We start from the raw sequence: 27,800 nt of genomic DNA, 5'->3' as shown, positions 1-27,800 counted from the left end.
TCGGCCGTAGTGTCTGAAGGCAAAGGAAAATTGTATTTGATTGTATGTATGGAATTATTAAAAAAATTGGTATAAAAAGATGAATAGACGTTTATAAGTCATATCAAATCCCCTTTAAAATTACTATCATAATTTACGAGACGAATAAAACATGACTTTAACATACGAAGGTAATTTAATAGGTAATACCCGCATGTAGGGTCCGCCCACATGTATTAGCATCGATTACAAATGGGGACCCGATCATGCATGAAAGCTTTTTGAAAGCGTTATAGTCAAGGAGACGGACACTTTTTACATTTATCTTCATTATTTTTCTGCGGCATTTCGATTGTACTGCTATTTTATTTATGCGGTTGAAATATTTATTCGCATCCTTTAATATAAAGGTTAATTATTAATTGCAGCCCTTATTATAGAGCAGTAGGTAGGCGTGTAGTGTAGGTAGATAGTGGACGCAATTCATCAAGGCTTGAGCTTTTTGTTTTAGATATTTTAAATCTAGTAAGTAACCCTATTTCTACTTTTTTTTCGTAAGCATAATCAGTTTTCAATTCGATTTTTTTTAACAGAAACATAAAATGCCAATCGTCCACAAAAAAAGTCGACTTCTGGCCTATATTCCGCCCTACCACCGCGGTTGTCATGTACACAGGCCGACACAAACTGTAAACAAAACACCGATCGATATTAGTCAGAACCACAACTAAAAGCTGTGCAGCCTTTGTCACGACCACTCGTATTCCAAAATTAAAAAAGCTTTTTGTCAATTACGGGCGCGAATTCTTGACATAAATTCCGGCGGGAAATGCTCGCAGATTTACACGTTCGGATACGCGAATGAAGGATTTTATTGTGTGGGATTGTTCGCGCATCAAGCTGTGGAACAACGTGGCATCCTGTATGGAGAAATGGTTCGGTGATAAACGGTTGTGGTTATTTGGTAACAACCTGCCGCTGCTACCGAGAAGGTAAATAATTGTAATTTTACAAATACACCCAGTGCTTTCTTCAATTTGTGTGCTTTTGTAGCAGCACGTTAAATTGACCTCCTTATGTGTACTCGATTACATCTGTTGACCTTTTGGGCTGATAAAATACGTACCTAATTCCTTCACCTAGGTACCTACTTGCCTCATATCTTGAGACTCTAATAAGTTGTTAAAAGCTTCATTTAATATTACATTAAAAAAAACTGTGAATTGTTTATGTTCTGACAGAATTTTACAGTCCAGATTTTGGACGTGAAAAATAACAAATCTATCTTTATTGTTATATATGTAGAATGCGCTGCGAAGCGGTTAATATTATTGTATTATTTACATTTATTTACAAACGACCAATTTAAAAATTACGATTTTATTTAGGTACCTACCTAGTAAGCGAATTATGTTCACCACAATAAGGTACCTACTGTACTTTCTTTTTGGCCGTCGCGTCGTTTATGTCAAAGCTGTCGGTGGTCGCAGTAAATTATATTAATTGGTCTAAAAACTTTAATAATATTGCCACTTAGCACTTATTAGGTCAACGGCAAAACAAGCACTAAACTAGTCTTATACCCAGCATTTCATGCGCGTTCTGGTCCAGAAATACGGACTTTCTTAAGGCCAAGAAAATTCAAAGAGTATTTAGTATATTCAATTAAAAACTTGTAGCTAAATAGCTACTTCTTGTTCTCATAATAATAAAAAAAAGTCCGTGATTCATCTATTATAGTATTGTTTTTATAATATTAACCTCGGCCTACGAGACTCTTCCATTCTTCGAAGCTTTCATTATTTCAATCACTAGCGTAACTCCTACATAAGATTATCTTCATACGTCATAAAAAAACATTGACTAGTCCATCACCAAAAAGCAGAAATGTATTCAAAAACAAAGCATTTAACTCCCTACGTCGCAGTCAAGTTATAGTTTCTTAAGTACAACCATAACTCCCGAATTGACGCGCACTAAATAAGGGGAAGACGTTGTTAAATGTTTACCCTACTTTCTGAAATTATAAGGAACTTGAACTTGAAAACAACCCCTAACTTAGACAATTGATAACCTTTGTCACAACATTTTCACGGAACAATGAGCAAATTAGGTGTCTCAAATAAGTAACAGTCAAGCTGACATTTAAGCTATGAGTTACCTTAACCTTATCTTACCGTAAGACTTGCTGGGACTGTATTATAATTTTATTTAATCTAAGTAGGTATTAAGTACTTATTGGAAAAAGTTAAAGACTCGTAGCAAAAACTCTGAAATTTCGCTAATTCCGTTTTAACATTAGCGTGGCTAATTTAAAAGGCTCAACTGCCCAAAAGGTCTAATTCTTGTTCTTATAGGGCTGTTTGCTTCATAAGGTTGGCTATCATTTCAGGTATTGAAGAGCAATTTTTGTTTGTGCCGAGATGTCGCAAACAAGATTTTTTTGCCAGGCCTAGTTGTACCCTGGATTTCCCCTTATACGATAAGTTAGAGAAGGTCATCCGACTAGGTGTGTATTTCCTAATCTTTAATATGGTTAGAATATTTTCAACATAACCTATTTCTACAGCACCATGTTGTTATGGACTCACTGATAATGAGATCTTTAGCATTCTCCGACACACCCAAAATCTTTTTCTAAGACGGTCTTATTATAAAAGCATTATTTTAGACGTTGACGTAGTATTATAAACTAGTAATAACATGTACATTGCGGGATTTTGCGACGGTCTCACAGTAATCGATCGTTGAAGGCAATGTAACAATTACAATTACCAACTTATTTCTCACACCTTTTTATAGTAACTATTTCATATTGCATCTACGAGTAAAATCTATTTTCATTGCAATAATTCAAGGCCATAAATACAACATTATTGGCACTCGCAACTTATAAATGATAAAACAGATATTACGATAAGATAAAAAATATATTACGCAACTAATTAACAGGTAGGTTATGTAATTAACATTGATTGAGGAACTCATTAAAACGTGTTGAGTACGTGACGAGCTATCGATCTTCACACGTTATTAAATTAATTGGCTGTGTCATTGGATATGTCAAGTTGGTAATTAAGTATATATTAGACATGTTAGAAAATCAATTCTTTGATTCGTCATTGTCCATGAACAGTGATAGTAAAGACTTGGTGCCATTTAGTAAACACACCATAAATAAAGAACAACATAAAACTTTTCCATATTATTTCATACGAAATTACAACATAATATTTACTTAAAAACTCTATACAAAGAAGCATCTTTGTTTCCTTGTAAGCGATCCCTCAGGGAGTTTCGTGGTCGGTTCCCAGTAAGACTTATCAGCCTATATACGTCCTACTGCTTGGCACAAGAATCTCGCCGGATACTTAGTTTAGGCAAGGTTTTAGCTATGATCCCCACGCGGGTTGACGATTTCAGACTCCAATATGTCGATAATCCAGGTTTCTACTACATGTTTGCATTTTTTTTCTTGATTTTATTGTTCATTAATATTTTAGCTTTGGTAGCCTAGTATTGTGAATATAGATTATGTGTACGCCACGCTTCCACGGCTGCAAGGGAAGGAGATAGAGTTTAAAAGATGGCTCCCAACTCGTCTAAAGTCAGTCAAAGACTCTACATTCCTAATATCAAATTAAGTCCTTCTTTCCCTTTGTCCTCAGAAAGAAGATTGTATATGATAATCTTCTGTCAACAACAAAAAGAAATAAATGGAGACAAACTGCTTCATGTCATAGTAACCAAATGTTTCCGTGAAACCTAAGACCATCTAGGTTAAGTTAAAAATAAGCTGAAATACAAACAAACCAAACATTAATTACTGCTGTCTTCAAATTATGTTCGAGAGTTAAAATACAACGCACAATATTTTCGTCTATAAGTATTTAAATTACAGTGACAGAAGATGAAACGGGACATCAACTGCGCTATTGTATCGGCGGAGGTGGTCGCCTTTAGGTACACTCGTAATCTGAACCTGTAGAAACCAATGGTTATTTTCTCCATGCGGCAAATACTTGGTAACTGGATGGCCCCTGAGAAATACCTCTGGATTGTTTAATTCTGATAGAAGACACCTCACGTTTTGTGATTGTATTAATTCCTCGTAGGTTGCAGTCGTAAATATTCGCAATGACCAGCTCTATAGTAGTTGTAGCGAGAAAGCTTGTTGATAATTTACTGGTAGTTCTTCAAGCATAGCATATCGATGTGTCGCGGGTTCGCTCCCCACGTAGGACAAGTACTTATGTGATCCACAATTGATTGTTCTGTATGTCTTTGTGCATGTGTCTTAAATACTTGAATGTTTGTGATTCCCCCAGCGACACAAGGATTAAAATCCGTCGTGCAAGAGTCCCTAACCCAAACTGCCCTAAAGGTACTGATCTAATGTGATCTCTTTGTATGTCCAGATCACGCGCGAGCAGTCGCGCTATGGAGCGGTACGAGAAGCTCGCCAAGCTCGGCGAGGGCTCGTACGGGCTCGTTTACAAGTGCCGCAACCGCGACACCGGCGAGATCGTCGCCGTCAAGAAGTTTGTCGAGAACGAGGACGACCCGCTCATCAGGAAGATCGCGCTCAGGGAGATACGGATGCTCAAGGTGAATTATAGTTGTAATTAGAATTTTTATTATAATAGATTTCATAAGTCTCATGACGGCTGCAGAACTTACCTGCAGCTAAATAAGACAGATAAGTAGAAGTGAGTTTTATCGAAAGCCCATTGTTTAAGAATGGTTTAACCATGTGTAATTATCGCCTGAATATTTTTTATAATCGTACTTAACTATATTTAATTTTAACATATTACGTAGCGCTAAGTAAGCAGATTAACATTTATGCATGCTGTGATCTCCTATAATAGAGGCAGTAAACTAAACTTGATCTCTGGATAAATTATGTTTAAAAGCTCGCATTGTGTATATTCCTTGTTGGAGGTCCTAAATTAATTAATAAATAGTCTCCACCCTGATTTTTTGGGTAAAACGCTATGCTTTTTGTTAGTACCATCATTTCTTTAACGATTTTTTGAGAGGTAAAACCTGTTCCCTCACATTCTCCTCATCAAAGAAGACAAATTGTTTTTAGTTATCGCCTATGTTAAGAAATCCATCATCATTAAAAAGAGCTTTTTTTCTTCCTTCTTATGTGTTCAAACAAATTTTAAATGAAGTTCTTATGGCATACATACATAAAGTACATACGATTTAAATTAAATAGTCTAACTCATACCAAATATTATCAAACGTACAACATTAATTGATAGTTGTCGACACGAAGTAAACTAATATACATTCAGTTTGTTACCTTCGTTATTGTTCCGATATTCAATGACACTGATGACACATTCAAGTGTTTAGTTCAGTGACATGTGATTTGTGTAATTTTGTTGTCACGTTACAAGAACGTTGCACGACATGTTGCTTTTACTGTCATTAATGTGATGTATTGATGCCTGTTGACATTTTATGGCGGTTTGTTGACAGCTGATTCAATTTCGTAAACTAGAATATTGAATCGGACCTTGTTTCAGACACGTGGTTTTTAAGAAATATTTTTTTATTAAATGAATAAATCTTATCGCGCGTCTTTTGGTAGAGACTTATAAAATATGCACCCTTGTACATATGTATATTTTTATATTCTGTCTTTTTGACTGTTTTAAGTCATAAAAAACTATAAACACACTAGGATAGTTATTAAATCCCTTAACTATCCCTCCTTAAGCATATTTTCTTTTACTTCTCAACCGTGCTCTCAATTGCATATATTTTTGACAACGATTTTCTGTATTCCGTGATAGCTAACATTCATTACATGCCGCAGTTATTCACCGACAACGGAACATAAAGACAGTCTTATGTTTTCTAAGCAAATACAAATGTATACTGGAGCACTGTGACCACCTTAAATTGAAGACAGCATTTATTGAAGCGAGATAGCCCAATACATGGTGTAGAGTTGCGTCCCTTTTCCACACCCGCAATCTTACTATCAAAGGCGGATGGTAAGCCCCTAGGACCGCCATGCTATCTTTAATTTATTGTGACATGACCTTTAAACCGACGTTTGCAAGTATCCAAGGTCGCGACTTCGCAGTAATAGAGCATATTGTGACCACTATCGATTAGTGCATCGCAATGAACTAGGATTTGCTTTCATAATACTTCTTAGAAACATACGTAATGAATTAATCAATAAGTTATGGAAATATGCTTTATTATGTGCAATTGTTCAGCTTGTGTTGAAATTCCACTTGTGTAAAAACTTTACTATGTTTTCATTTAAAGTTCTTTCGTAAGATTTATCAACCACTCGTAATTATTGCTTTTACAACTTACGCACTCCTCATAACTAAATTTAATATTATTGTGGTGTTCTGCAAAGCAATCATGCTGAGCGGGATTTCCCAAAAGAGTTACCGGTTTTTCCGTTCTAAAAAAAATTTTTTTCTACGGAACCAGCTTTTTCTTAGATTTAAATTGCAAGACGTTTTACCAGCAACAACATCAAATCTGCTTAGTGCCAGTAAAGTTTTATCCTCCTAAGTTGCAGATCTAGCCAAGTGACATTAATACAACCTCTAACGACTATAGCTCTTGCCGCTAGAATGCACGGTTGACAGATCAAAGTCACGTGACTTATCGAAACGTTGTCGTAATTTCCTTGCGCTTGAGCGTTATAAATTGCCGTTAACGATTTTAGAAATGTCTCTCTGCTGAACACTAAGTCTCTATAGTGGTTTCTTAGGTTTACGCGAATGTTAGACATTGAAATGAAACTACTTTTACGGATTTTATCGCGGTTTAATTTTAGATTTTAGTTCCCGACGCGACGTTTCGAAACCTTTGCAGGTATCATGGTCACGGGCAGACTGAGATGGCGTTCGTCTTGTCAGAAGATGTTGCTCGTTCTACCTTCATATTTTAATTAATTATTTGTGGTCCGACCTACGCAGTATGAGCTCACTGTGTCTTGATGTCTTGCAGCGCTGCTCTTGGGTTTGGCCTTGAGTTTATTTATTATTGGATCCCAAGTAGGTGATATCTTCCAGCCATCTTCTCTATTGAAATTAGGGTGTTTTTTAATCTCAATAGCCTCGCGAAACATCCTAGGTAGGAATTTGGATTCTTTAGCGAAGATCTGTGGTTGGTCAAATCTAATATAATGGCTGGAACCTTCAGCATGTTCGGCGACTGCAGACTTCGTTGAGCGGCGGTGTTTGACGTCAGCTATGTGTTCTTTAACGCGGGTCCCTATGCTTCGTTTGGTTTGACCGATGTAAGAGAGGCCGCAGTCACAATCTAGTTTGTATACTCCTGCATCTTGTAGAGGTATGTGACACTTGACAGATGGTAAGGACTGGCTAATCTTCTTGGGCGGCTTGAAGTATGTTTTAATTGAAGCTCGCTTCAGGATGTAACCAATCTTGTCAGTGACTCCTCTGACATATGGTAGTACAGCAGGCAAACGATCAACAGTGGCTGGCTTCACTCGGTTTCTGTGACGGGGCCGTGGAACTTGGAGCTTGTTGTCTCGCAGTACTTGCTTGACGTGTTGAAGCTCAGCGGCAAGGTGTCTGTCATCACAGAGTCCGTGTGCTCTCTGAAACAAAGATTTTCCCACGGTAGCTAACTGTTTAGGGTGGTGGTGAGATTCACCGTTTAAGTACCTATCTGTATGGGTCTTCTTTCGATACACGGTGTGACTTATGGTCTGATCAGGATTTCTTTTAACTAATATGTCCAAGAAGGCAAGAGATTTATTATCCTCCAACTCCATAGTGAATTGAATTTTGTTATTGATGGAGTTGAATTGTTTTAAAAATGCATTTACTTGACTAGATGGTAAAACTGTGAAAGTATCATCTACGTACCGTTTGTAAAACCTGGGAGTGAAAGGAGCTGTTTTTAAGGCTGTCTCCTCGAAGTCTTCCACTAAGTTACTCACTAACTAAGTCACTAAGTCTCTGCTGGAAAAAATCCTCCACAAAGATCCAAGACCTTCAAACCACCAAAAGTAATTGAATGCAAAACTTTCTAAAATATTCCCCTCGGAGCTAAATATAGGCATTGAACGTGAAGAGTATTACCTACCAACGTCCATAAATACTTTGAAATGTTAAAGGTGAATAAATCAGGGGCGTCCAAAGCTTTGTATGTAAATTGGCTGGCTTACAAATATCCTCGAATACACAATTTAAAGTTTATTAATTTATATTATATTATATTTATTAATATTGTACATTTAGATGCATTTCCGATGGGGCAAACAGTTAAACGATTGTGAAGTTGATTTATAAATATTTATTCAATAATAATATTTTACATAAATACTAGCTGACCCAGCAAACGTTGTTTTGCCGATCTTTTTCTAGTTGTAGGTATTTTTAATGCCACATCATAAAAAAATAAAAACAAACGATTTCGTCCAAAAAATAAAATATATTTTTTTTAGTGAGGGCAACCCTTATCACTTAGGGGTATGAAAAATAGATGTTGTTCTATTCTCAGTCCTACAGAATACGCATATAAAATTTGGTAAAAATCGGATAAGCCGTTTCGGAGGAGTACGGTAACTAACATCGTGACACGGGAATTTTATATATTAGATTAAATCAAGTTCAGTAGTTTTGCTCTCCATCCGATCTATACCCATACATTTGCATGATATGTAGTTCATTTTGGCCTTATCTGAATACTACTGTTAAGAAAATGTCACTACACCTCCCTCCATTTTTCTTCTTCTAAACATCTCGATCTTAGCCATATATTACACTCGTGCCGCGGTGTACGGTATTGAGGATGTACATGGATTTTTTCCCTGTATTGGTATGAAACAGAAATCTTCAACGTATATATCTAACCTTCTTTCTTGTCAACAGAATCTAAAGCATCCGAACCTGGTGAATTTGATCGAGGTGTTTCGTCGCAAGCGCAAGCTGCACCTCGTCTTCGAGTATTGCGACCACACGGTGCTTCATGAACTAGAGAAATTTCCAGCCGTGAGTATTTATGTATAATTTTTATAACAACTTTCATGAGAATCATGAGATGGCGCGGTGGCGGTGTCGCGAATCGTATTCTCAGTACGACTTTGGGTCCGAAACTAATCGAGCTATCCCGATAAGTACGCTTTTTTATTACACGTATTTGATGTTATTTCAAAAACTTTTGTGAAGCGGATCTATCGTGATCGCCCGACTAGTTTCGGATCATGATGGATATATTCGTCGTCAATAAATATCTAAGTAATCTTTGAGAAAAAGTTTCTCGTTGCTTGTTAATTTTAAAATCATTTTTTCTTTTCCTTTAATTCATTTTGGCGTAATAAAATACTAATAACGGAATTAAATCATGAACAAAACTTAATTCACATAACGTATTATATGCTTGTGAGCATAAGCTTGCAGTTATTGAGCGCTTATTTTGACCTTGGCCATAGATAATACATATAATAATGACCTTGGCTAGTGATAAATAAGTGTCAATCGACAAGGGAAGTTTTAATTTGGAGAAACAGCCTACCTTTTTCATGTTTCAAGTGAGAAAATAAGGCTGGTTCCCTATCTGTAAGACTTTCACAGCTAAACCACAAATAGATGTCAGCGAAATGTTGTATGTAGCCATTTTACACTTATATTTTCAATAGATATTTGCTGTTAGCCTTCGCGTAGTTTTTATCACAATATCCAACATTGATTTAAACGAAGTTACGGGAGAAAGCTAGTTAATACAAAATATCCCACGACACGAAATAACGAGCAGTTTACCATTCTACAAACAAGTCCCCTTTTTTACTTTTTTTTGTTATTACTGTAATAGCCTGTAATTTAATGTTGCGTGTTAAACTTAGTTTTACTTGTAACGTCTATTTATCGTATCATTCGAAGGGCTTGCCTTCAAACGAAGGGTCAGAAATAAAATGTTCGTTTGGTATTTGTGATACAATAACTATGAAAGAGAGAAAGAAACATTTATTGGTAACTATATACTACTAATATTACACTATATACTAACTATTTTTGCTTTCAAAGGCCATACGTACCGTAGGTAGATACTTATATTCAGTGATGTTCTTCATTAATACTAGATACTTTTGTCTCTATATTTGGTTTGTCCGTGATTCAGACGGCATGACTTAAGGGTGACATTTTGTTATCTCGTTCTTGTATACGATCACAATTGTCAGAAAAGAAGTAATCTTCACTTTGGTTTTGTTAATCACATTTGCAAAGGGTAACCAACATACATTGTCTATTGCCTCGGTACCCAATAATAGTATTACAATTGATAACATTCATACAAAAATGACAAGTCAAAGTCACTGCTATTATTATCTATTGCCTCGGTACCCAAGTGACAGTTTAACAATTGATGGTTTATACAAAAATTACAGGTCAAAGTCACGTGGTCAATCAAAAACGAAATGAGTCATTTTAAAATCCATTAAGCTTTTTGTATTGAAATTCAAATTTATTGTAGATTTATCACATGTTTAAAAGAGCTGAATTAACAAATCGTTTATCAACAATTTATTAGAGTTTAAATTTAATAATAGTTTTATATCTTTCTTTTTTTTGTGTCTAAAGTCTGTATTTACCCAGTGACCTTCAAATGAAGACGCGGGAATGGTGTTTAAAAATCAAAATGGCGACCTTGCTTTTTTATGACAGATAATTGTGGCACCAGTATTTTACTATTATAGTCTATATTTTGATGCTTCATTTACTTTTTTACGTTTTGTTGTAAATTACAGGCTTGAATATTTTAGCTGTGTTGAATGTTAAAGTTCGACTATTTGTTTTTTTCGTAATGTCTTTAATAAAAATGTTTCTATTAAGTTTTGGTACCCGAATATAACTATCTACCATTCAATGTATTTAACTTCAAGCTATTAGATTCTCAAAATCCAATTCAGATATTTTAATATAAGCTATACACCGCGTCACCGCGAAATCTTTTCGTGTTCCGTACTTAAAGGGTTTAACGTAACTTCGCTAAGGCCCCGTCGCAATGTCTGTCCGTCTGTCTGTCATCAGGTTGTATCATGAACTCTTTCTTATACCTACCTACACAGTTAAAATGTTCATTTTTCATTTTTCAGTTTTCAATTTGCCCTTGTCGCCTTAACAACCAATAGTATACTGTCTAATTGTCTATCTATTCCATTTTAATTTGATTCGGTAATAAATATCGGATATTCGGATCTGTGACCACATTGATCTCCCTGAGCCTCTTTATAAGGAACACTCGGTGTTGTGAGTGCAACTTACGGGTTTTTTAACAGGTTTCGAGAAATACTGTGACACATGCCTCTATTTAGGATCATCTTAATATGATCTACTTACCTTCAGAAGCGAGTCAGAAAGTGTTCTTATGTTGCGAAGACAGTGTATTGATTATAAAGGTTGCGTAGCTAAAAATAACGTTGAACATCAAGACAAATAAGATCCTTTATTGCCGTTCTATTTACGTAAATCGTTTCTCGATCGAATTTGTCGCGAGCTTCGACGTAAGCACGGACGTAAGTATTTTTATCTCCCCATACTTAGGGTTGAGAAAATCGTACGATTATTGACTTAGTACAAGGTTTATTTTTTTGGTCTTCAGATTTGGGAATCAACATTTCTGTGTTCAAATCAAATTAAAAGTCGTTTATGCAATGTTGCTCCTAAGCAACACTCATAGAGTGTAAAATCTACTAGAAAAAACGGGGCAACAGCAGCACGCTGTCTTTCCATTTACAATATATAATACAATATTTTAATCCATACTTATACCTATTATAAATGCTAAAATATTAGGGATGGGCCGAAATTCGTTTTACATTCGGTTTAACCGAACTTCGGCAGCTTGAACCGAACTTCGTCATTCGGCCGAATTTCGGTTAAAATGCCGAATATTCTGCACTAAATATACTTGCACTATCATAATAGAAATTAATGAAAAAACGTATGTGTAGTAACAGTGAAATAAAATAAGCCTAATATACTCATAGTCATTTACTTGAATAAGAAAAAGTAATCATACGTGATAAACAAAAACTTTAATTATTTTTTTAATTACCTTTCTCAAAAATATTTGGTTACTTAATCAAACAAAACACAAAATTAAACCGCTCTTCTTACTAATCAAACCAGCCTTAGAAATCTTTATTTAAAAACAAAATTTTAATCAACAAAGTTTAGTCAATCAAACCAACAAAAATCACGTAAAAACAATTAATTTAATTTGCAAAATGTAAATAATAGCACGTGATAAGATGGTGACGTCTTTACAAATGACTAGCTTGCTAACGGCCCCGCGGGGAAGTGCGGAGTACGGTCGAGGTACATCTAGCAATATTTGCAGCAAGTGCGTAAACAAGACACAACACGAAAAAGGTCGGCGAAATTGAACCGAATTTCGGCCGAAGTTCGGCCGAATTTTTCATTTTTACCGAATGTTCGGCCGAAGTTCGTATTCGGTTTAAACCACATTCGGCCCATCCCTATAAAATATCTCTATCTCGCTGTCTCGCACGGTACACTATTGGATTTTGGAATAGACGGCTTTAGAATTTAATATTGTTTATTTAAATTATTTTAAATCAATGAACAGTACGCATTACGCATCTGTGAAAGTAAGTCAACCTATCTGTAGTATCGGACTCTGTAACGCTTGGGCAGAGTCGCGGTTAACTGCTAATTCTTACTATAAAACGTAAAAAAAATGCAAAAAGTATTTTGATATTTATCACAGAAACAAAAGTTTTGGGTTTCAACTCTGGAGGCGCCGGGTATCGATCCCGGTACCTCTCGCATGCTAAGCGAGCGCTCTACCATCTGAGCTACGCCCCCGTGGTAGCACTTGGCGAAATAGTTTATCAGTATCTGAGAGTACCTTTTATATTAATTTATTATCAAGATTTGTTATATCTCAAAATAACTTTTTATTAGAAACGAATAAATAAATACCTGATTGAAAATTATTCATCAATATTTTTTATTTTTTAAACATTTCACTAATGATTTAATTCAAAAATTTAACCATAAAAATTTTATTAAAATCGGTTCAGCCGTTTTTTAAGTCGTAAATTGCATTGTCATGAAACCTCGTCCGAAAAAGATAGGTTCAGATTTTCAGAAAAAATATGTACCTACCTATAGATAATAAAACTTATATCCATCTCAAAAAAATATTACGAAGCAGATTCATAAAATAGCTGTGCATGTTACAGCCATCGCTTAATTAAAGTATCAAAAACGGTCAACTTAAATCAAATCTTTGTGAAAACTTCTTCTGAAGAATTCTTTCCAACTTTCTTGTAAAACCAGCCTTAACCGTAACGGTTAAAATCTCATAAAAATAAGGGAATGTCAAGTTGTTCGTACAGAAGTCACGTGACCTGTACGAGACCATGTCACGTGACACGCAGTAGCTGCTTTAGTGTCACGCGAGCTATGACGTCACGGCTTAGTACCCACTGTAAGCATACCGCTACGTTTTATCGTGATTTTATTACTATTGAGTAAGCGAGACGCCGTTCTACCCCTTGTAATGCGCTGTCTCTTTCCCACAGCTGGTGGTATTCCCAGTATTGTATTAAAGTTTAATGCTTTGACAGTTTCTCGAGTGTTCGTTACTTGATTTCAATATCTTTGTTTATGTGTCCGTTTTATATACTTTTTATTGTTCTATTGCTATTGTTTGGAACACGTTATTTTATATTTGACTAGCTTTCGCCCTTGGCTTGGTAGTTAGAAGTCTTATTGGTTAATTGGACCATAAGTTGATTGGTTAATTGAAAAGCTAGTAGGCCATAACAGTATAAGCCCTAGGGCCTGTGTATTGGCTACAATGTATATCTGGCCCCTAGCCAAGTGACATTTAGGCAATTATCAGCGTTCATGAGATGACAGGTTAAAGATTTATGTAAACGAAATGGCAAATCCATACATTTAAGCATTTTCTATCAACTTGCGAATGTAATAAATGACGTTTCGCCAGAAAGACTGAAATAGGAATGTATACACAAAACTTTTGAACAATTTAAGCAATAAATTGCATATGATATGTTCATGTTTGAATGATGTTTCACCTTTTAACAGTGTGTATTAAAAAGGCTTTACGCAAGAGCTATAAATTTCCTCTGATGCACGTGATAGCAAATAATTAGTACTAAATTGACCTCTGTGGAGTTTAATAAATCCTCTTTCGTTATTTTTTTATTGCTTAACTTCTTTAATTGAATAAGGTATTATATTCACTATCTGTAATTATATATATTCATATCAATTACGTTAATTTCCTGCAACGATTTCGTAATTTAGCCGGTAGTATAAAAATAATAACGTATTCTTTTAACTAGCATTATACCAAAAACAATTACTAATGTTAACGAAACCTCTTTTTCAAAGTGAAACCTCCTTCAAGATCCTTAATGAAACCTCCTTCGAACCTGTGATTTGACAAGCAGTCCGCTATAAAAGGCGGAGCGCGCTTAGCAACGCTCTCTCCGGTGTCAGCTGGCTTCGCTGGAACATCTCCGTGACCTTCGTTGTATTTATTCAGCATAGCAGCCATATTGTTATTTCGATAATTGCCATTCATATTCCTTTGCAGTAATTAGAGTTTGATGTATTAACTTTAAGTTTTCTTTGTAATGATTTGGTTAAATTGTTTGTGACGTAACCGTGCTTTCTTTTTTAAAACCTGTCCTCACTTCTGGTTTCTAAGATTAAATTATTTAACATTAACGAAAAATTGTTGAGAATGTGGGTAGAGAAATATGACTTAGCTCGAGGCGAGGGGAAAGGTATTTTATTTTTACACAATTCATCTTCTCCAAAATTCTCATCAATCTATTATTTAATTCAGCCTTTCAAGATCCACTACTGGACGTAAGCCTCCCCCAAGTTGCGTGTGGAGGCCTTAAATGAAATTATAATACCTAATCTCTACATCAGTGCTTTAAAAATGTTCATGTAAAACTATCCGAAGAACCACTAACACTTCAGAACAAGGACTGTTTTATTGAAAAATATAAGGAAACCTTTATAACACGTGCATTATAATTATCTCACTATATAACATATTTATATTTAATAAAACTGTTAGAAGAATGCCAATTATGTTAGTATAAAAAAAACGCACGGAATAATAAAAAACACGTGTATGACATTCTGCACTTGACTGACAATTATTATAATTGTTTAGCACAGGTATCACGGCATGCAGCTATTTAACTTTGATTTGTTTGATTACCCCTATAGAGAATTTGATTCATTGCTGAAGGAGTTGCAAAAAGTTTCAACTATTCCATTTTTACCTCAGATTTATATAACCTAGACTAGGCCCGAAGCATATATCTTAATAGTCAGATAAGAATATATTATGATTGTGTTTTTATTTCTTCGAATTTGACAGTCGGCCTATGTCTTGTATTATTTATTTTCAGCCATTAGTGTCCCACTGCAGGGCAAATGCCTCCCTTCCTTCCATCAACATATCTCGGAGCGATCTATGGCTAACAGTCTTATATTATGTAATCTATTTTCTTATAAGCCGTAGTTGAGTCTCACAAAAACAAATCTGCGTGAATAATTTCTCCTACTAGACTAAAAACAATAAGGCTAAGATTTCATTGGTGTTCGGGGTAGGTAAGATTACTAAGTCCGTACGGTCGAGACAAGTACCTACATAACAAGCCTTAACTCTGTTCCCCAGGGCTGCCCGGAGCTGCTCTCGAAGCAGATAATCTGGCAGACGCTACAGGGCGTCGCGTACTGCCACCGACACAACTGCATCCACCGCGACGTCAAACCGGAGAACATCCTGCTGACCAGTGAGGGCGTCGTCAAGCTCTGCGACTTTGGCTTCGCGAGGATGATCAGTGCGTAATATGTTTATGTTACTTTAGGTATAACCCCAATGATACGTGTTGTAATGCTATGCAGCACCATGTGCTGGTAACAAAAAGCGGCTGACGTCACCTAGCGGTTTAGGCCGTTTAGGATTACTCACTATACCCTTAACCCTTCATCTCTCCTTATCCTTTCCCGATCAGGTGGCAGTTGTTCGTCGGAGTACTCCGTCCATACGATGATACCGTTCGGCGTGGATGTGCGCAGGAGAGCTAGTACCTATCTAATTTTGATACATTTTTAAACTAGTGTAGATTGATTTATTAGATATTTAAACTGACTTTAGGATGTCATGTTGGATTTCTATGTTACGTTGTACTAATGTCTACGACATGGTGTAGTTTCGTATTGTTTGTATTATTGAGATGGTAATTTGATTTGATTTTGTTACTTTAGAACTATATTGTTATTTGGTTGTTTTAGCAGTTGTTTATGGAAAGTTTTGGCAGTAAGTTTTAATTTAAGTCACTTAGAATCAAAGATCAACCTCTCGAGCTGATCTAATTAAGATTCGAGTCGTTAAAAAAAGGAGTATTTGGTATTAGTTTATACGTGGTTAATACAGAGTTCCCTTCTTTTTGGACCGATTTTCCTTTTCCCCTTAAAATGGGATAATAAGCAAAAGGTTCAAAGCTAGACTTTTTTATTTAAGCACGCAAATAAACTCTCCAATAAAAAGAAATCAAAATTAAATTTATATAAAATTATACTCTTATTTATTTTATAAGAGCCCTAAGCAGTTTAGTCTGGAACAAAACACTCCTTCATAATACTGGTCTACACTTCAGCGGTAACGGAGCATTCTGATCTAGGTGAGCGATAACCTCCTTGCCAGGTCGAAGCTTATCGGCGATCGGCCTCTTACCGATCGAACTGCTTGGTATTATGTGGAATAATGCTGATGTTATTAAGGGTTAAGCTTTTTGTGCTATTATTATACGTTCGTCTGCGATGGTGGAATCAACTGCATGCAGTAAAACCTGCTATAAGAAGGTTATAAGAAAAACCTTGGTTAACATTAGTGGTGGCTAGCATGGATTTGTATGAACGGTGCAGGTTCGTTAAAAACGCAGGCAAAGTACCAATGTGACTACTGACTAACGGTAAAGGAAAATTTCGTTAATAAAAGAAACCTGGATTCCAAATAAGTATTCATGATCGTGATGATCAAATGACAATACTCAGACTTTACCAATACGGGAAGAAATAAATACTGGCCTTAAATTTTCGTCGGGCTTTGGACAAGAGAATCTGCCCATCTACGAAAGCCAAATTATAAGACTTTATACATAACTGAATAGGGGTGGCTTATAGCCTAAAATAGTGTCAATCATATCAATAAGGTAAAATAACCAATATTTTTAAATAAAATAATAGTCAGTCATTAGGGCTATTTCAACCTTCAACCCTCAAACGAAATACCTCATATTCCAAGCGAGTACATAAACTAAGTAAATTCATTTAAATATTCAAGAAGTTTTTGGCCGGCCATAACGACACACATCGCATGATGGAAACAATTTATGAAGCACGTGAGGGTTGAAAAAATATCGATTAGAGCTTTAAATGTCCGATAATTCAATAAATGATTTGCCTTTGCTATTTTATTGTGTGTAATAGCAACAATATATGTCTTGTTTCGTTGTGTTTACTTGTCATGTCACGTTAAAACCCCAAGGGGCGCACGGTGACTCTACCAATTCAAGGAAGTTTGGACGCAGACTTTTTATAGCGACTAAGGCGTTTAATCCATGTGTCGCGGGTGTTTCAAAATATTCAAGCCTGTACATATCCGGACTTAGAACAAGCATTGCATCACAAAAAACTTAACCTACCCGGGAATCGAACTCTTGACTCGTCACACGCAGTGGGTTTTGCTTGGTAACCACAGCCACTCGGATTTTCGAAGTATGATGTAAGGGAGACTTTTTTTCACAACAGCAACGATCTTTCTTTGTATCCTGTTTACCATTACAATTATTATTTAATTAACATTGCAACTTAATAGTACATACTTGAGTAATTAAAATTTTTTATTCAATGGAAACTTGATTATCTTTTTACAAGAAATCTAGTGTATATTGCTGCAGAGTTTTTGTTAGTGTTAATTATGACTGGAAGCGGCAGTTAACAATCAATCAACATGTAGGATGCCATTTTAATAATTACGATGGAAGTCTTTAATGCCTAGATAACTAACACATCAACTCCACGTGTAAACAATTTCGTCTAACTCGTACTTACGTATTGATAAAATTATTGACATATATTATTAGTAATTATCCCGGCAATTTCGTAATGCCTCACAAACTATGCACATATAACATGTTTCATCCAGGAATGCTTCTTTTGGTACGCACTCTTTAGACGGCCGTTGATCAACTTGCAAAGATTTTTGTTAAAATACATTTATTTTTTTCAACACACCTACATTCTACATGAACCTCATAGTTTAAGAACCAATTTAATAGTTGCTAGTTAAATAAAAGCTTGTTATAAAAAGTAATGCAAAACTCCTCGACCTTGACACACATACGAGAATATTTTGTATTTGCAACACATTGCATTAACTCTTGATTCTAAGTGTAATACTTGCACAATATGTAGAGGTACTCGCAGCTCCAACATCTTGAATGAAGATGACTAGTATTGAATATCAGGGCTCCAATCCTGCTATTTACAATGGCCGATGAACGACGGCTCAAAACGACACTTTTTGCATTTTGTATTCTCTCATGCATTTTGCCTACACTATAATTGGAAATTTATTATGGGACGGTAGACTCAAGGTCAATAAAATTAATTTTCAATTATTGTGTTGGCATAATGCTTTAAAGAAAAGGAATAATTTCAAATTAAATCCAATCGCCATTCATTCATCGGCCATTGTAAAATAGCAGAATCGGGGCCCAGTAATCTTATATTGTAAAGCTCCAGTACGGCTCATAATGGGACAGAAGAAAAGCATTTAGATGACAAAAAAAGGTTGAACCTAATTAAATATTTATTTATCTGTTAGACAAAAAGTAGAATGACACCTTTTTGTGCCTGGTCGTAACATAAAACAGCTATTTAGGTTCAACGATCTTACTACGTCATTAAACAATAAGTTTGGTAGCGACTTTTTACGTCATGAGAGGGGGCAATGTAATCAATTGAAAACTCGTTGATACCAAAGACTTTTTGCTTAAAAATTACTTTAAAGGTAGATTAAGTCTAGCTTAAAGTAGACTGCATTAACTGTGATAAGATAGGTCAGTGCCTCAGGTCACTGACAGTTAAGTAAATTAGTCTCTAGGTTCAGACATTTGAAAGGTTTACTATAATAGTGCACGAACACGAAGATAGTTATCTAAAATAAAATGAACTGATTAATTTACTTGGGTACTGAAATAAACTGCATGAAACAAAGTTAAAACAAGTTTTTAGTTTAAAAAAATCATTCAGTCCAGTTTTGTTCATTGCCCATAGCACAAATTACTAAATAGTTACTATGTAACCTATAGGCATTGAATAAAGAAAAGTACTACGCTTATAGTGTCCTAATGTCTAATGTAATGTCCTAATGGGGTCTCTCTCAAATCCTTTCACGATGACCTATAATATCGAGACTTAACAATATATTTATTAAATCTATTAATAAACACATCACAAACTAATCACAAAACGATTCTTTTATATTTAGAGTTTAACCTTCTTTACGGCTTAAATTTTTTAAACCAACTTCAAAATGGGTGGATACTAATCACGCAATTCTCTCGTCACCATTTCTGCTTTTATCCTTACTTATAATATACCTGAAACCTTGTTTTTTTGTTCGTTACCCGTTCACTCTGAAGCGCCTAAACCAATTTTGACATGCTTTTTATGGTAAGCATATCATCATCATCAGCACCATCAGCCCATATTCATCCACTCCTGAATACAGGCCTCCCCAATTGCACGCCACCGAGATCTATCTTCGGATGCACGCATCGTAAGCTCAATGGTTTAACCACGGCTAAAACCATTACTTACGCTCAGCTATAAAATAATAACTTAGACCAATTCTGTACTCTTCAAAGCCTCATATGTTTCGAAACCCGTGTCAATGTCAGAAGCAATAAAAGTAGCATTATGTATTAGTAATGGTTGCCCCATAATGTACGCTATTACCGCACTGCAAGCCGCAACAACCTTCCACAACACCATTGCCAAGGTCGGACATAAACTGTAGCCGTTTTAAATGCTATACATTGGTGAACATTCAATGCATCTTTTAAAGAAAAAGTACTATCTTTTAAATAGTAGGTGTTAAGCATACAATTTATGTTTTGGAATTGAGTTATTTGAAAATGTTGATGGTTGGCAAATTGGTGTGTTTTCTGGCACGATAACGCAATTAAGAGTATGCGATTCCCGTGTTAAGGAATTTAATCCTTGTGTCTCGGGGATAAACATTCAAGACACATGCATAAATACACCCAGATACAGAACAAGTATTCAACGATCGCGCAAACGCTCGTCCTACACAGGGAACGAACCCGCGACACGGCGATCACAGTGGCTTTAACGTAACAATTCAACGACTCGACTATCCGTGTATTTAATGCACTATTGGTGTTAATTGTCGTCGTTTTCTTATTGTGTCTTACAAAAATAGAAAAACCGTTTGATAAAACTAGAAGTCGTCCACATACATTTGCAAAGGCATTTGTACTAAAAATACAACAATTCAAGTCCACTTAAAAGCTATCTGCATTAACGTTTATAAATAGTACACACACAACAGACAGACCCTGGTTGATTCCCTAGTCTATATTTACACTAAGCCATTAGCGCAAGCAATTTAAAAACCACGCTATTAAAGTGTTAGCACGCGCATATTATATGGCGATAGTGCCTGTAAAATTGTTCAAGGATTCAAGACTGAGTTCTTAAACGACTAAGAATCTGCAATCTACATAATAGTCGTAAAAATAGATCAAACAAAAATGGCATTTGGTCCTCGATCTTCATTTTAAACTACGACTATTTATAGCCAAAAAGACAATTACGCTCTTAATAGTTTCATTAAAATGGCCTTCAAGACTAGGAAGATTACTGTAAAACTTTACTGAATTTAGAAATTTAAAATTTTGTCAAGAATTTGTTAAATTTATTTATTTATTTATTTATTAGGTATACCAACAGCATAACATACATATTTAACAAATTAGAAATTAAGTAACATAGTGTCTCGTATGCATGCCTATGCGTATAAATGTTCTACTTCTGGGCACAAATAGTATCTTGTTCTACCGCATGCATGGTTCGATCCATCGGACTTTCCCCAGGACCTTAGATTTCATAATCTTAAAAGGTGAACCATACGATTCGACGACCTCCGTGGTCGAGTGGCGTACGCACGGTTTCAAGGGTGTCGCTAGCTCTGAGGTCCCGGGTTCGATCCCCAGTCGGGTTAATGTAAAAATTCACATTTCTACATTGTCTTGGGTCTGGGTGTTTGTGGTACCTTCGTTGTACCTGAATTCTATAACACAAGTGCTTTAGCAACTTACTTTGGGTTCAGAACAATGTATGTGATGTTGTCTGCATTGATTTATACTTTAGGAGCGTTTGCTCATTTACAATTTCAGACACAAATATTCCTATTTTTGGAATCCAGGTTTCCCAATGTTTTTCTTCACCGTTTGTCAGTAGCATCATATACCTCATAATTATAGCAGCCTGCATTCTTGTGAGGACGTTCACAATTTTCTCACATCAGATCTTTGTGGGCATGGTGCATAGTTTGTCCCACAAAAGCTAAGTGTCTATTAATAAATCATTCAAACTGTCTTCGATCATATCAATAAGTTGTTCCAGTTTATTCAAGCAGTTTAAGACATGTCTACCCTACTTTCGTGGCTTTATTTATAGACCCCAAGGTTCTGGGGTCGTGTATAGGGTGATCCATTAATCAAACTATCTACAAAGGGTCTGAAGCTCAAGCTTAGCCTTCAACTTCGCCCTTTGTAAAAAGTAGAGGTATTCTTGTTGTTTGCTAATATTGGTAACAAGTCAAGGTGGATTGAATGCTTGTATGCCAGAAATTTTTATGTAGTGTTGAGTAGTGTGCCTACATAACAATTTCAGGCTTATTTATACACATACTTAAACTTTGTATATTTTAATGAATGCTGTAAAGGTCTATCAAACCAAGAGATTTTGAAATTTAAGACATATTTCTATAAGAATTAGAACATAATTAAAATCTTGTTAATACAAATGTTACGAAATCAACTCTTTAAGAGTTTGCTACGATACAAGCGATTGTGAAGAAGTCAAAAACTCAATTATCGGTTTAACATTTAGTAGATTTCTTTCATCTAGAAGGAGTCTTTAATTTGTTTTCATTCAATTTTGTTACTATTATATTCCATAGTATGTGACGGTAGCTAACAGCATCTTTCCCGCCAACATGTCCAGGCCCGGGCGAGAGCTACACGGACTACGTGGCGACGCGCTGGTACCGCGCGCCCGAGCTGCTCGTCGGAGACACCATGTACAGCACGCCGGTCGACGTGTGGGCCATAGGTATGTTATTGTATTTAATAAATATACTTGTTAACAATGTTTTTTTTTCTCTTAGATACCCATGAGTGTTTTGTGTTTTCATCTAACTTAGCATATAGAATATAAACATTTCTTTTTGTGGGTTTAAGAAAATTATCAGATAAAATAGATAGACTGATAAGGATCTGATCTTACAGTGTTTTTTTTAGTGGTGCATTGCAAGTAGCAGAAAGCAACGTATATTATGTGATTTACTTAATTTTGTCAAACAGCAATATGTTTGTAACCCAGCGACACAGAAAATAATAATTTCATCAGGCATTATGTTATCAGCATTTCCTCTAAAATACTATAATATACCTTATACAGGACAAATGATTGTGTGATGAGCATGATCCAGTGTCTGCATCACTTTAGAAATATGTACATAAGTATGTTTATCAGTTGTCTAGTACCCATAATACAAGCTTTGCTCAGTTTGAAACTAGATGGCGCTGTGTAATACTTGTAGAATTTTATATTGAACTACGCTTTTGTTTCCAGGCTGCGTGTTTGCCGAGCTCCTTTCCGGCGAAGCGTTATGGCCGGGCAAGAGCGACCTAGACCAGTTGTACCTCATTAGGAAAACCCTCGGCGACCTGCTGCCCAGGCACATGACTATATTCTCACAAAACACCTTCTTTCAGGTAACCCCATTTTAGCTAAACTTTGTCGTAATAAATAGACTACAATCAAAGATGTTCACTGATGTGGAACTAAGGAATTCTCTTGGATATTTTTTTTTTAATTCACTCTACACGCATTCGAAAACAGTGTTTAGTTTTTAATATTGGGAATATTATTTTTAAAGTTACAAAATGAACTATTTTTTTTTAATTTAGATGTTGTGCTTGACTGTACTCATTTCGTTCGATGCAAATGCCTGATGGATACCAAACTTGAAAAGTTTTTCTCTTTTTCCAGGGCATGGCGCTACCAGAACCTACAACGTCAGAGCCACTTGAGAGGAAGATCCCACAAAGATATTCCAGCAACGAGCTGGTCCTAGATTTTATGAATGTAAGAATAACTCTTATTTCAACGCAACTAAGACTTATATCTCGGGAACTCTTTCCCTTTGGTATTGTTCAATCGTGAAGTCTCCTTTCCCAGAAAGTTTTTCCGACAAACTGGATTTGGTGAGGTTCGATACATAAGTGAGCTTGGAAACAGACAAAAAACGACGAAATATCCAAGTGAATTGATGTCACATGTTTCTGTTGGTGGTAGTGATAACTCCGTTATCATTCCCCCTTACCAAGAAAGACCTAAAATGTATCACTAGTTTCTCTTTATTCCAGAAATGCCTAGACAAAGACCCCATGATGAGGTGGACGTGCGAGCAGTTGTTAAGGCATCCAATTTTCGAGAACTTCCTATTCACAGTACCACATTCAGACCACGAGGAGTATGAGAAGGCCAGAAGAGCACAGGTTCGTCTTCTAAAGTCTCTATTAGTCGAGGCGAGGAATATCAAGCGAGTTGCAATACATTGCGGCGTCGCGCTGCTCTTGTGGTAAAATATAATATTATCGCCGGCAATGATTGCCACTAAAAAATTCCTCGCACTATGCAGATGAGCTTGAACATGAGTTTTATTCTTTAGGGCGTTTCCTTTTAAGACTGTTTATCTTTGATATACGTTTAATTGCAAAGATTGAATTTGTTGCCCTATTGTTGCGCGGGGTTTTTACTAATATTCGAGTCTCATGCAAAGACATCCAGCCACCCAGACTAGGTTCAATCATTTGTGGGTCACACAGATGATCGCGGCAAATTGGCGTAGTGAGCTATAGGGAATTACCACTCGACTACCCATGTGGTCCATAATGAAGCTAAAGCACTGGGTATTATGTGTGAATACTTCTAAAATAGGGATGCATAAAAAATACTGTAGTATGGGGGTCATTTATAGTCCAAACTACAAGCTACTCACTCCGACTATCCAATTATTCCGCAGCGTGAATTTGCGGAACGTTACCTAATGAAAGACGACCAAGATGATATGCAAAGTGAATTAGTTTCACCAACTCCAAGGAAGAAGGGCAAAAAGAAATGATCGCACGCGAAGAGCTTTAGTAAGCGCGTGCAGTACCACGGCGTTCTGAGGTGAACATACCAGCCTCTCTGCCCAAATGATATTCCTAAAATCGTTGATGTCAATTGAAAACGCTGAAATATCTGGAAATAGGCCCTGAATTAGTTTCGACGTTTCTTCTCAGGGTAGTTAGTTACGAAATGACGATTCGAGCTAGCCTAAAAATAATTTGTCGTGTAAAACCGATGTCCCCATTAGCTTAACATAATAATTTCATTTTATTTCATGTAATTACATTTCGGTTGATTAGACGTGTGACCCTGTCATCTCCGATGAGCGTTTTCTATTGAAGTTAACGTTTGACAAAATATCATTTGGCTCGAGAAGCTGTTCTGATTCAGCTAGTGTAGAAACATTTTTGGGTACCGTAGGAACTGCCCTGTTCTCCTAAAGTAATATAGAGCTGAAGTGGTAGGGAGCACTACACGGCAAGAGTGACGTCTCCCCTCCACAAATACTTTACCTTATCACTTATGTAACTTTAGGGGGTACATTCCCCATTCTGATTGACCGCAGATAACGTAGAAGTATTTTGGATTACTCATTTAGACTTGGGCTATTATGTTACAAAGGGTTACTGAATTATCCAGTTCTATTACCTGTTAAATCTGGTACTCAATCACTAATTAGTTGAATCTAGGGAATAGGGAAGCCAACAAACCGAAATTTGGGTAAAGACAAAGTATTATACATAGATGGTTGCGTAATTGATGTGGTTTTTAATGTAAATTTTATGGAGTCATTACGTTGAGTAAGCATGTAGAAACTTAGAAAGTAATGTTAGTATGTAATGGTAATGTTCTGGCGTTGTTGTAAGATGTAAATAAGTACCTATTGTGATTGTAAGTTCGAACGGTAGATTATATTTTATGTATATTCAGAGAGTCTCTAAAACCACTGGTGGGTCCACGGGTTTACTATTTTGCCTTGCCTTGTTCAATCTTTAGGTATTTGGTATCGATATTATTGCAACGAAGACAAGGATTTGAAATCATTTGTCGACCTTTTCCAACAAATATGATGAGAAAATTACCTGCAAGTTCCGTAAATAATTTGTTTATATCTTGTACTCTATACAATTAATCAAGACTGCCAGCTATTTTGACTTGGAATCCACCTCCATCCTTTTCTTCTTGATATTTTTCCCTATGATTGATTGAAGATGTGTGTTCATCAGGTGCAGTCATCACCACTGCTGCCTCAGTTGATAGTGTCGGAGCGGAGCCAGCCCGCGAAGGGCAAGAAGTCGGAGCTGGACTCCAGGAGTCACCTGCCCACCATCTGACTAGCGCCGCGCCAGCGGCTATAACCCTCGTTGTGATTAAATGTTCTACATATTCTGAAAGTTTTTCTTTTACCTTTTTGTATTTCTGTGGGTGTTATTTTCGATGATTTGTAAAAAGTGACGACTACAAAGTGGTACGGGTCAGGGAGGATTTTTTATGTAAGAATTAATTTTATTTATTGAAAAGCTTTAGATGTAACCAACCTGTTTTATATGAAAAAAATTTAGCAAACTAATAAACATTACACTCGGAAATCGTGGTAAAAAGAGGTTTTTTTACAACTGTTCCATCAGTTTAACACTATATAATGTTTACCATCAACGACAGCAGATGGCGCCCCTACATTATCATATAACTTGCACACAACGCCATCTAGTTTCAAACTAAACAAAACTTGTAACAAGTGAATAACATAAAAAAATACATATTTTTGAATACATGCAAATAATAGAAATTTTTACCCAGACAGAACAATTAATGATCACGATAATCATACAAACATTTGTCCTGGTTTGAAATGGAACCATTGAAGGACTTTAACAAAATTATAAGAGCTTTCTCTAAAAAGCTATCTGGTATAACAATAAAAACTCCATAATAAGCTTTACAAATTTATTTTACATTCATTAAAATACTAATTAACTTTCTATTTGTTAAACGAAAGCGTACCCATCTTCTTACATTTAAAGTAGCTTAATTCTGTACAAGGTTTCTTCAGCAGCATCAATCATTTGTCAAACTTATGTTTTTCAGGGCCTGAAAGAAGAATATAGTTTCAAAAATAATGTTATAAAAACTATAATTAACTGTTGTGTTTTTTTCAACTTATTATTTCAGCCAAGATCATCCCAGTGCAAGGTAAGCGTCCTTCTTCCATTTCTAATATTAATTTTACTTGAAAATAAATTTTCCCTACAGAGGGATTTCACACAGGCTATATACATGATATACATAAAAAAGGTTATGGGGTAAACTGATGTATGTGCATCAACTTAACATTAAAAAAATAATTGGACAACTAAATCTAAATAAATGTTATTCATTAATGGCACAATAAACTGCTAATAGAAAAAAACTATTGGCCTCAAGTAGCAAATTAATAATGAATTTTATATACCTATACATGTTGAAGACACAGTAAAGAGATAACTTATCAGTCATTACCCAGTGTATGCTGTAGGTGTCATAATACAAGATAACAATACTGATACATATTTCTTTTCTGCAAAATTTAAGGAACAATTTGAAGGTAGCTAATTTTAACTACTGAAGATGGCTCTAAAATGGGTTGGTTTTATTTAAAAATAATATAGGATGTTACTATGTCCAAAAGCAATATTTTTAGGTGCCTAATCTGGTGTTACAGATATAAGTGTATTTATCTACTAATATGCATAGAAATCTTTAGATGGACTTACATGACCATCGAGCCGAGATTAAAACACCTTGCAAGACAAGCACATAAATATAAGAACAGAGAAAAAAAAGAAAAGTTAAACACAGACAAGCAAGCGCATGCAGCAGTTATATTAAAAAAAAAGAACTATAAAAGTACTTTCGTAATCGGCAGTTTGTTTTTCTCTTCGACAGACACTAAAGAATCGACGTCCTGAAGTTTGTACCAGCCGTAATGTGCACCGAATATTAGCGGCACCATTACTATAGCTACTAAATTCTTCGAAACAAACTGCCCAACACTCATTTTGTAGCGAATTAATGAGTCTTCAATAATTCGGTTTTTTACGTATTGGTTATGATTATGAAATTTCGATTGAAAAACTTCTAGATTGCTTTATAATGCTAGTTATTTAAAACGTCAATGAGCCCTTGGCTATTTCTCTTGATATCTCGTCTTCTAAATTTGGCAGTATATCTATCAAAATATAAACAGCTGTGTACTGACATACCAGTGACAGAACGAAAGGCGTTCAAATCCCAGAAAAAATA

The 27,800-nt window shown here is 35.7% G+C and overlaps 1 protein-coding gene and 1 non-coding gene across 5 annotated transcripts; one reads left to right on the top strand and one right to left on the bottom strand.

The window, feature by feature from the left end:
- Positions 1-587: 587 nt before the first annotated feature.
- On the top strand, positions 588-25,907 carry LOC113504875 (cyclin-dependent kinase-like 4). 4 transcript variants are annotated; one of them, XR_003401588.1, is made up of 11 exons: positions 588-971; positions 4,398-4,587; positions 8,871-8,990; positions 15,697-15,862; positions 16,037-16,108; positions 22,338-22,451; positions 22,974-23,116; positions 23,394-23,489; positions 23,771-23,902; positions 24,430-24,578; positions 25,745-25,830. XR_003401588.1 is itself a non-coding variant. In XM_026887365.1 (10 exons), exons 1-10 carry the CDS (start codon positions 841-843, stop codon positions 25,850-25,852), a joined length of 1,272 nt encoding a protein of 423 aa, XP_026743166.1. In that variant the 5' UTR covers positions 588-840; the 3' UTR covers positions 25,853-25,907. The 4 variants fall into 4 exon arrangements, 3 of the variants coding, with proteins under 3 accessions (XP_026743166.1, XP_026743168.1, XP_026743167.1); XM_026887365.1 differs by lacking the exon at positions 24,430-24,578 and having other exon boundaries at positions 25,745-25,907; XM_026887366.1 differs by lacking the exons at positions 588-971; positions 24,430-24,578 and adding an exon at positions 3,534-3,942 and having other exon boundaries at positions 25,745-25,907.
- Positions 12,755-12,827, bottom strand: Trnaa-agc. The gene has a single exon. It is a non-coding gene; the product is annotated as a tRNA-Ala (tRNA).
- Positions 25,908-27,800: the final 1,893 nt, after the last annotated feature.

The sequence above is a fragment of the Trichoplusia ni genome, chromosome 23 (assembly GCF_003590095.1).
Source record: "Trichoplusia ni isolate ovarian cell line Hi5 chromosome 23, tn1, whole genome shotgun sequence".
NCBI classification, from domain to species: Eukaryota; Metazoa; Arthropoda; class Insecta; order Lepidoptera; family Noctuidae; genus Trichoplusia; species Trichoplusia ni.
The sequence above is the reverse complement of the archived record's forward strand: the minus strand, read 5'-3'. Positions and strand labels throughout refer to the sequence as shown.

Bases quoted from the DNA above. Each gene is read 5' to 3' on its own strand.
- LOC113504875 (XM_026887365.1), top strand. From the start codon at position 841: ATGAAGGATTTTATTGTGTGGGATTGTTCGCGCATCAAGCTGTGGAAC. The intron at 972-4,397 runs GTAAATAATTGT...TTGTATGTCCAG, and splicing joins CTGCCGCTGCTACCGAGAAG to ATCACGCGCGAGCAGTCGCG. The intron at 23,117-23,393 runs GTAACCCCATTT...CTCTTTTTCCAG, and splicing joins CACAAAACACCTTCTTTCAG to GGCATGGCGCTACCAGAACC.